Genomic DNA, 11,340 nt, shown 5'->3' on the forward strand with positions numbered 1-11,340 from the left:
CCTGGGTGAATTTTGTTCATATAAAGCACAACCTTCCTCTCCAACCTTCTTACAAAATTATTTATACAAAGTATTCAAATTTATCCCCTAAAACTACTTTTAGAACTTCCTCACAGAAAGTTTTCTCTGTCTCAAAGGAAAAGGCCCTCTGCCGACAAACACGTGACAATACCTATGTATTTATATCCTGTCCCATCCCTCCAAAAGCTTCAAGGCAAAGCAGTCCGTCTTTCCCCCGAGTTCTGTTTGAAAAGGCTGTATCTCAGGAGAAGACACTCAGTCCTGGTCCCTGCCAGGCCCCTTGCTCAGCAAAAGACCCGTCTTTGACAGTGTGTGCAGCTGTAAGGTCTCTGGCTGTCCTGTGACAGTGACCAGGGAGGCCAGGGTTCATCTTCAGAGAGAGCTGAATCCTGCCCATGACAAGAGGAGTCGGCGCAGTAATGTATTCATGAAGGCCTAAGGGTTTACTTCTCAATAAGGATGGGGGGGGGGACCACTTGCGCACCCCACTGTGAGCTTATCATAATGTGCTTCATGGAAAAAGTTGGTAATTAGTCCCTGAGTGAATAAAGTGGAACAGATAAGCGATTGGTACTTACAGGGGAGCGCAAAATGCTCTTGCTAGTCATCAAATTTTAAAGACTGTAAGAAGAGGTTGGGGATGCCTCTGCCTGTTTACATACAGTCTCCAGCACAGAATGCGCGCTAACAACTAGTGTTTGTTAAATCGTATGAGAAGGGAGGTGATGCAAATTCCAAAGGCGTGCAGAGTGCCCAATGCAAGATGTTGGAGATCAGGTGGAAAATGCCGCAGGGCCGGTGGGAATTCTTGCCGGGTGTCACTCTTTTCTTCCAGCTGTGGTTCCTCTGCCGAAATCCAGAGGTGTCACAATGCTGTTCACTGAGGGGACTCAAGTGCATGTCTCAGTACTTGCCTATTTAACTTGATTGCATTGGTAAATGTTCATGAAAGGAGATGAGGTTATGTTTAAATGTTTAGGTTATATTATTAATATTATTATTATTATTATTATTATTATTATTATTATTTAGTGGTTATGTAGGAATGCACTCAAGTTTTTGAACCCTTCCTAAAGAAAAAATACACACAAACCACATCAAAGAAAATTCCAGGTTTCTGGGAGGAGGTGTTTTTGCCTATCTTTTGGCATTTACCTCCTCTGTTGCTTTTAGGTCCTTATGAGCTCTTATCTATAGACGATTTAGATCAGGTGGAAAAACCAAGAATCTGTCAGGCCCAGAGATTCAAGAGACACGGGACCCCAGGGAGGAATTGTAGTTCCCATGAGACTGCAGACATGATTCCCATGGCAACACCAACCAGGGAATCGAAACCTTCATTGGTAAAACATGTACAGCAAGTCTTTCTACTTGGACCACAAAACTTAACCACAGTGTGATTTGACTAGTGAACATTATGACTTTTAAAATACTCTGTTACAGTTAAAAAAAAACGTGTGTGTGTGTGTGTGTGTGTGTGTGTGTGTGTGTGTGTGTGTGTGTAAATTTAAAAAAGAATAGTTTCTAATTGAAAAGACTGGCTCACAGCATCAGGAAAAAGGTCATCATTTCACGATTATAACCATATTGTGAAAGTACATCAACAATGTAAAGAACGGTAATTAGTGTGTTTTCTGAGGATCCCTTGACTAATGTGTGGTCCTTACCCCCAGCAGCTTGCAGTCTCTGGAGGGAGATGGACAGTTAATAGATGGAGGATGCTCAGGGCAGGCAAGAGTGCGACAATCCAGTAGCTGCTTGCCAGCAAATGGGAGCCAGTGCACCAGCACCGCCTCCGACTTCCTCCTTTCTTCCTCTCGGGTTCTCACTATGTACTCCAGGCTGGCGTGGAATCCACAATCCTGCTGCTGCTCCCGTACTGAGATTGCACGTGTGTGCCACCGTGCCTGGCTTTCCTGTGCTTTTTTAAAAATCTTACAGCTTACGTACCTGGATCTTTGCCGCCTGCATAGCCAAAAGTCTTTGGGACAATTAACAGCATGCATTTTTATTACAGTTAATGGTAAAGTCATTGAAGTAGCTTGGGGAGATAATTTAGTCAACTGATAATTCAACCCTCATAATTGAGGGGGGATGTCTATTTGGCCAAAATATGTGAAACCTATGTACTCTCCTCCTATATGGAAAACTGCAAACGTTTTGAACTTTACGGAGAAAGTTCCAGTTTGGACCAGTATTCTCAGAAGTTAGCCATAAGTGATAATCTGAAATTTTTCAGTGCTCAGCTTAGAATAGTAGTAGACAAATACTCTTGTTTTATATTTCATACTGCTCAAATTCCTACATCCTTCCAACGGGTCTCCAACTATTTCTAGCTTTTCCGCCTCGTGCGCATCCTTTACTGTCACGTGAAATGAAGTGTAGTTATCTTTAAATCACATAACTCCATGTAGCGTGCTCTTTACTGCTGAAGTAGAACACATCGAAGGTATTTCTGATCGTTTACATTTGGTAATTTTGAACCAAGCACAACTCTAGATCATAGCCATATTTCTAAATATTTTTAAGTAACTGAAACCCACTTTTCAAATATTCCGCATTAAGATGGCAGTATTTGGTTGGCTGTAAACTGCTGTGTCAAATGCCAGGTGCCGCAAATGGTACAAAGCTTCCATGTACCTTTGTCTGGTTGTCCTGCTTAGTAAATAAAAGTATTTTTGCGCCTCCCATCTCTCTCACTTTGAGCTAGGATTTGGTCTCCAACTCCAAGTTCTGTATCTACTTCTTGACGATTTCTCACTGGTTTGAATCTGGGCCAGAGACTTGGTAATAGAGAGAAACTTTTAGTACAGAGTCACATATAAGCACTCGGCTCCTCCTGAACACAGTTTAGAGGCACATACAAGGCAGCCTTGTGGAGACAGACAAGAGGCCCACAGGCAAAGAACAGGCTAGTTTAACGCACCTAACATATTCGCCATGAGTTACTATGGTAACAGTGACCTTTCATTCATCACATTTAACCTTTTTTTACTCATTTTCCTCGTAGTATTTGGTTTACTTCAAAATGTTGTTTATTTTTGCCCAATTAGAAAATAAAGGATAAGGATGGCTGTGTCTGTTTACTCTTTGTGAGATATATATATAAACACATGCACATCTGTATATTTTTCCAGCAGCTTCTATACACACTTCATATAAAAGTTATACAGTGGACATGAATAAACTCCAGAAGTGAAATTCCAACATTCCATCTTTCCCTTGTCTATCATCTGTGTGTATCTGTATGTGAGTCTGACTTTTGTGATACCGTGTCTTTCCTGTTCAATATGTAGAAGGACCTCTAGGTCAGATAGCTTAAAAATGGATGACCACCCGGAGTTAGGCAGGATGGATTGCCCATGCTTCTTCATGCCCGTGACCCAGGACCAGGGGAATAAAAAGAGTCGGCCTTATGAAACTGCATTCAGGTTAAAGGGTACCAAGCATCCTGGCTTGTATTCTGCCTAAAGGACAAGGCTTTCATTTGATAACGATCATTAGTCACTGAGATATGTATCTGAGAGAGTTCCCAGTAGCGAACCTTCAGCTGGCAGTCACTGGAGTGTACCAGATGGTTCATTAGCATAGGCTAGACAAGTCAAAGGCTTTCAGAATCATTTAGAAAATGTCAAACAGAAACAAGAACCTTGTCACTTTTTATTAGAATTAACTACATCACACCCTGGACACAGATTTCACCTTGGGTCAGAAAAATTAATACAGAATTATATGAATTGTGTAATATACTGGTTTAAGATAGGTCTTTCTCTAGGGACTCATTTGCTGGCAATATATTATGATCCCTCTACTTTCAGAATCCTCAAGCCTTTCCTTTTGTAAGATATGAGAAGAGTTGACCTTGCTCAAAACCCATTGGTGTCTAATTGATTTGAGGTATATGCAGAATTTCAACAAGACCTCCTTGCAAAGCTCTTTTTGCGATCCTTTCCCCAGGAAGTGTGGTGTGCAGGGCTTCCTTACTATTCAGCAGCATATAACACACACTTTATCTCAAGAGGAAAAGACAACCATTAACTGAACATTGCTTTACTCAGTAAAAGAAAAAAAAAAAAAACGAAAACACTGAAATCTTGTCTTTATTTTATTTTTTTTTAAATGCAGATGTCAAGAATCTTGAGAACTTCCAGCTGGTGGAAAATGTCCAGGAACAGGTGAACACTGCCTTGATGGACTACACAGTTTGTAACTACCCCCAGCAAACGGAGAAGTTCGGACAGCTGCTTCTTCGACTGCCGGAAATCCGGGCACTCAGCATGCAGGCGGAAGAGTACCTCTACCGCAAGCACGTGAACGGGGATGTCCCCTACAATAACCTTCTCATCGAGATGCTGCACGCAAAGAGAGCCTGAGTGGCCGCCCCTAGACGCTTGCTCTAGGAAGAGAGAGACTGGAGGGAGAAGAGGAGGAGGAAGACAGCGTAATACTCTGAACTGCTCCAAGCAATGCTTAATCAAGCGTGGTTTAAAGACACTGAATTTTAAAAAGCATAATAATCAAATACTTAATAGCAAATAAATGATATGTCAGGGTATTTGTACTGCAAACTGTGAATCAAAGGCTTCACATCTCCAAAGGATTCATATGAAAGACATTGTAATGGGGTGGATTGAACTCACAGACGGAGTCCAATACCACATCAGAATAAAATGGTCAGGACAATTCTTGTACATTTAAACTGATCTGTTATTAATAAATTCAGCAGTTGATCGGTGTTATTAATTGGACTTGTCCAGAATTCCTCCATGGTGAAGCTGAACATCTCTCAAAAAAAGAATACACGGGCTGTGCCTTGGCAGCCCCTCTCCCCCCGCCAGAAGGCCCTACACCTTCTGACCCGTGAGCTCAGAAGCTATACTAAGGACTTTGTTCAGCCACACCCAGTAGTAGCTCCACTAAATCATGAGTTCTGAATGTCTGTCTTAAACCTGCCAACAGCTAATAAGAACAATGTATAAATATGTCAGCTTGCCATTTTAAATATGTTCTGAAGTTGTTTTGTCCTGTGTTTGTAATTTAAAAAAAAAAAAAGCAGGCAGTATCCCTCCTCTATATAAGCATTAGTTAATAAATATGAAAGGAAATCAAATAAATTAAGCAAATACTCCTAGCAAGCAAGTTAGATCTTATTTCTGCTATTGTTGCTGAAATGTGGCTTTGGCATGGGTGGGTTTCATAAGAATTTTTGCCTAAGAGGCTTGTTAGTATACATCCGTCTGTTTAGTCATCAGGGTTTGTAGTTCACTTACAGATAAAACACTAAACATCTTTTGCTGGGATGGGATGTCACATAGTCACAGTGTAAGTAACCGCAAAGTCAAAGCATGTTAAGCAGTGCCACACGAAAGGAAGGTTGAGCGTGAAGGCATTTGACTCAAGGTTCATGGGTAGAGCGCCTCCTAAACTTGGGGTGCGAAAGCAGCGGTTCTCATGGCCTGGAGAGAGAGTAGAGTCATCCAAGTCTCCTACAAAGGGCAATGGAAGAGAGCGGCAATGGCCTGAGTCATAGACCAAAGTCTGCTGGAGAAGAAAATTACTAGAGGGCAGAGATGGCAAACACCCTCCAAACAATGCTGTCAGTATTAACACACGATGGCCGCAGGGATGGCAGCCTGGCCTCACTTCCTGGTCCTAAAAGGGAGCTGTGCAGATGTGGATCAGCAGTTGTTGAAAATAAAGTATTAGTACTTTAAAGTCAAAACAAAATACAGTGTTTACACATTCTTTAGGGCCTGGGGGGAGTTGAGGGGACTCTGATACAAGAGAGCAAAAGCAGTCATTTCTTTTGTGTTATTTTTTTCTGGTTAGTAATTATTTTCAACAGTACTTAATTACTGTATGTCGTGAGACACTAAAATCAAGAATGAGACTCTCATTTTGTCTGTCATTTGTTGAGATCAGCAGCACAATCACTTGTAGAAACTGTAAAAAAGTAAAAGTATCTCCCAGTCCCTTAATTTTTTTTTCACAAATGTCTCTGGCTTTGGAATAGTTTATTTATATTGTATATCATAGTTTCAACTGTAGACAATTATGATGCTAATTTATTGTTCCTCGGGTTTCCCCTTTGTATAAGATAGCGCCAAGACTGAAGAAACCAAATATGTGTTTACTATAGCATGTCTTCAAGTTAGTGGAACATAGTTCAGGGGTATTAGAAGGGTCTTAATGATTAAAACCATCCACTTGATTACATGTCTGGAAATTCCCATAATCCTTCTGTAGTTTATTTAATATCCATTGTGAATCACATGACTTGTAGCTTTTTCTTGTTTTGAAGTCATCTTAACAAGATGGAATCTTACCTGGTTTTCCTTTCCAAACATTGTAAGTTGTATACCAAAGATATTAGTTTACTACTTCAGTGTGTACAAAGAAGATTATATTATTACATTTATTAATCACCTCTAATACCCATCGTCATGAGGGATGCACATTAGCTATGCTGGGCGTTGACTCTCAGTGTTTTATCTTCATGGTCCAATGAAGGATGGAAAGTCATTAATCAGAGCTCAGATCCAAAGCATTAAATAAAATAGAAGCATGGCAGTTCCTCCCCACTAAAAACCTAGTTGGTTAAAGGCACATGGAAAAGGAAGGCATGTTGATATCAGTGGTTAATGAGAGAGCTCAAGCCTGATGTCAACATGGGTAGAAGCTAAGAGGATGGTTATTTGGAGGGTTTTTAACATTGGGAAAAAAAATCAATGTTTCCTTATTTTAAATATATTGTACTCCCCGCTGAATATTAAGCCTAAAATTGTCAAATATTGCTATGTTGTTAACCTGGTTGCTTTTACCCCAAGACTGGTTAGAAAGCCAGGCAATAGCCACATCCATGCTGAGGACAGAAACAGTTAAGCATGTGTGGGCTAGCATTGGTGGCCCTTTCCCAGCTGGCCAGGTGTCCAGGGCCAGTTGGTAGCCAGTTTGTAACTTACCAACAACAGGAGTTGCTAACAAAGGCAGACTCAAGTGGGAAGGTCTTCAGCTGCGCTGGGTTTCCTGTAAACAGACAATCTGTACTGTCTGAATCTGTGGGTTATGGCTCTTCTGCCGCTGCCTGGGACTTGTATCCATGCCGTGTTCAGAGTGTGAAGTTGGTTACTTGTTGACGTTTTCTTACTGTATCAGTGAAATACATATTGTCATGTCAGTTCTTGCCAGGAATTTCTCAATAAAATGGATTTTTTTTTCAGTATTTCAATAAATATTGATATGCCCACCTGGTAACTTTTAAAATCCTTTATGTTGTCCTTGTGTTGGATATGAAAGCATCTAGTAATTAAATAACAGCCTGGGAATGGAATCCATACATTCAGTTTGTGCACCATAGTTCCAACATAAAGTGAGACACGCCATTTACTGTTTTAAACCGTTGGCACGAAACTCTTAATATAACTTTTTGTCTACCGAACAATGTCCTAATAACTTTCCAAATTGCCTTTTAAGTTCAGGTCCTCGGGACAGCTTCATTTTAATTAAAGCTCTTTGAACAAGCCAATACATTGGTCAGAGGAGGACTGTGTTGTGTTTTGCAGTTAGCAATGCTGGAATTCATGGCTCTGCTAAGCAAGCCAGGGTTTCTGCGCGATACCTACCCCCGTCCAGTGGGAGCACTTGACAGCCATTGCAGATCTCTCTCTTAGCAAAGATGCATCAAAGGCAAAGATAAGAGAGAAAAGCAGGCATCGGTATGTATATGTCACCTCAGAACCAGGGGCTGGAAGCATGGCTCCATGGTAAAGTACCTGTACGAATGTGAGGACCAAGGTTCAGATGCCCAGAACCCAGTAAAAGTCAGGCAGACAGGCATCCTACCTGTGACCCCAGCTACAGGATTCCCAAGACAGGCTAGCTAGCTAAATGAGATTCAGAAAGTGGAAAGCAACAGAAGACACCAGAGCAACCTCAGGCCTTCATTTGCAAACACACAGGCATGCACACCACATGCGCATGCAAACACACAGGCATGCACACCACATGCACATGCAAACACACAGGCATGCACACCACATGCACATGCAAACACACAGGCATGCACACCACATGCACATGCAAACAGAACATCACCCTCAGAACCCTAAAAGCTTCGATTCCCTGAAGTTTAACCCTAAAAATAAAATGTCTAAAAATTGTTAAAGAAATAGCCCTCCTTCAGTACTGCCCAACTTTTAGAGACATTCAACGCCAACTGAAACAGCTACAAAAATTCCCTTTGGAAATAAAGCATGTATATAAAGTATTACAAGAGTCACAAACCATTTAATGATAAGACATCAAAGACTAGCCTTAGCCTCCCCTTTCCACTGTGCTCTTCTCATCCTCCACCAGCTAAGGCAGGCAGGGTGCCCTCGGCCCTGCATCAGGCATTCTAACCTTTATAGGATACTCCAAAAAGTGACCAGTTAGATGTATCCACATGTGCACATACACAGCATGGAACAGATTTTAAGCTACTAGACTGTTCTACAAATCCCTCCTCCCCTGTCAACCCTCAGGGGGGGAAAACCTAAATGATTCTTGGCATGTCCAAAAAAATGCAAATATATGTTCATGTTTAATTGAACTGTGACTTACACCTTTCTTACGTATTTGCACCCAGGTTATCACCCAGATCAGCTGAGGTGAGAACATCGGGGGTTTTTAATGTTTTTTTAAAAGCAGGAGAGTTTCTCCAGAGACTATTGGCAGCTGGCAGAGGTCATTCTGACAGAGCCAAGGGGGCCCAACTTCCATCCTTAGAATAACACACACCAAGTTGCTAAATCTGCTGCAGCCCAAGGCGCCCAAAGGCTGGAAAATGACTCATACCAATGGGCGCTTGGTTGTTCTGTAGGATATTCAAAATAACTTTGAGGGGGTTTGTACCTTTAACTAAGTTTGACGTTCGGTTTGAAGCCATCTCTGATGTATATTTTTATGAGAACCATGTGGAGACTTTGTTCACCAGAACACAGGTCAGAAAGCTACAACACTTAGTGATCTTGACATTTCCCTGGAATAATACAGACCAATTTTCCTTAGTGCTCAACAGGAAGTGTACAGTTTAGTCACTCAAAATAAATATTCTTGAAGAAATCTAACTGCTTCACGTAAGCATTTGTTTTAGGTTAAGTTGGGAATTAATAATGTGGTGAGTGGTGTCGGGCGATGCTTGTGGTTTTGTTTGAAGAAGAGCCTTCCCTGTTTGCTGCTAAGAAATGGAGGGTGGCAAAGGGGGGGGCGTTATGATTAGACTAACTGCTGGGCTTGAAGCTGAACCATGGAGAACCCAGTAGGATGCAGAGAACTGGACTCTACCTGTTCCATCTCGCAGATCGAAGGCTGCATCAGGAGCTTCGACTACTCCCCAGCCAAGCTCCCAGCTACCTATAGCAAGTCAGGTTGCAGATTCTCACTAAGACCCTGTTAGTTGAAAATAACCAAGGAGCGTCGCCAAATGAGGTATAGACACCTAGTTGTCTTAGCTCATCAACTTGAGAGACGATCACCCGTGTACGAGCCAGTGCCATCCCCCATCCTCTGTGGTCTGGGACATCCCTCTGAGGGTGAAGACCAACTCCGTTAGCCATGGCCAGGCTGGCTAGAGCTTCCCTGCACTCCTGCACCAGGAGCTGAAGCCCCGCCAGGTTTCTCAGCCACAGTCTTCTGCTCCGCTTCAGTGCCCCTTCTGGCCTGAATTTATGCGACAGATCCCCGGCTAGACTCCTGCTGTTAGTCCGTCCATTCTCAACCTCACTCCGTCCAGCAGCCAGCCCAATAGGTTCGCCCCAATACGAACTTCCCTCACTAGGGTCAAGGCCTTTCTTGACTGGGCCACTCCTTGCCTCCAAGTCTAGCCTTCCCATCCCCACCCAGCCACAGCCACAGAGAACCATGGCTGCTCTGCCCATGCGCAGGCCGGTCTGTCTTGCTTCCGTGCCCTTGCACGCTCTTCCCCATGGCAGGTGAACTCCAACCAGACACAGACCTCTGTCCCCATCTGGTGCAACTTACCTGAGGCTCACACCTCTGTGAAATACGTCCTCGTCACATGTTTGTTTGCCATACCTGACCCCTGCCCTCACCTAAAAATAAAAAAATAAAAATAAACAGGCACATCAGGGCAAGTGCAATGACTCAGTTATTTCTAAGCCTCTGGCTCAGTGCAGACATTGAGAGATCCATCCCATAATTTCCACACAAAAGAAATTAAAGCTCCCACAGACCCACAGACCATCACAGTAATCCTTGGGCTAGTTTTCTAAAACTTAAAATGCCAGCGATAATTAACAAGAAAAGATGGGGGTGGTCTGTGGTATTTGTTGTTTGTGGTCTTTCTCTGGGAGGGGGTGACTCAGACTTTTTTTTTATAGATTCCAGCCTGTGATCAATGGGCCCCATTGTTTCTCACCTGTGGAGAGACGGTACCTTATGGCAGAAGCACCTGATGAGGCAACTGTTCACCTTGTGGCCAAGAAGCAAAACAGATAGGAAGAAGCCGGGGGGCTTACAGTTCTCTTCGGGAAGCTGGGGGGTTCCCGCAAGGCCCCACCTCCTAAAATTCCCATCACCCCCAAGGACCAAGATTTTAGCCCATAGGTCTTTAGGAGACATTCAGTATCCTAACTACAGCAGTCCTCGTTTGCCTCAACTTGGACAGTGCACATCTTAGTGGAACACAGACCGGGATGCCCTGGTGCCCATTGGAGACGCCCATGTGCCCTAAACCTCATATCACAAGGGTATTTCATATCCTCTCAAGGGCAATTTTACTCCTGTTGCTAACTGATGTATGACTTTTCCTGGGAAGACATGAGTGAACACAGACCAAAGAAACAATCCTGCCGTAGTCTACTGGAGAACTGGTGAGTTCTGGGGTGACAGAAGCCTGGGTGGCTCACAGGCAGCAACATCACTTTGAAGTCCCTCTTACTTTGTGAGAGTACCCGCTCTCAAAGCTGCATTCTTGGAGTTCCCTGGCCAACTGGCAGTCAGCTCTATTTAGCTCCTTTGGGAAAGAGTGTAGCTGGAGTTTTCTCTAGTCCAGCTCAGGCCCGAGGTCAGGACAAATCTCTCTCACCCGCCAGTCTTGCAGCTGCTTGGACCCAAGTAAACACACGGAGACTTATATTACTTATAAACTGTATGGCTGTGGCAGGCTTCTTGTTATCTAGTTCTTAAATCTTAAATGAACCCATTTCATTTAATCTGTAAGTTGCCACGTGGCCTGTGGCTTACTGGTACTTCCTCTGTCTCTGGCTGGTGACTCCTGACTCAGCCTTCCTCTTCCCAGAATTCTCTTCTCTGCTTGTT

At 43.1% G+C, this 11,340-nt stretch overlaps 1 protein-coding gene across 1 annotated transcript in view; it reads left to right on the forward strand.

The window, feature by feature from the left end:
• Nr5a2 (nuclear receptor subfamily 5 group A member 2) overlaps positions 1-7,243 on the forward strand; it is a 134,441-nt gene extending 127,198 nt beyond the window's left edge. The window contains exon 8 of the mRNA XM_028857536.2: positions 4,147-7,243. Within this exon, the coding sequence (XP_028713369.1) occupies positions 4,147-4,394 (248 nt within the window). The 3' untranslated portion in view covers positions 4,395-7,243. The remainder of the gene's footprint in view (positions 1-4,146) is intronic.
• Positions 7,244-11,340: the final 4,097 nt, after the last annotated feature.

Source organism: Peromyscus leucopus, chromosome 15, assembly GCF_004664715.2.
Source record: "Peromyscus leucopus breed LL Stock chromosome 15, UCI_PerLeu_2.1, whole genome shotgun sequence".
Lineage (NCBI taxonomy): Eukaryota > Metazoa > Chordata > Mammalia > Rodentia > Cricetidae > Peromyscus > Peromyscus leucopus.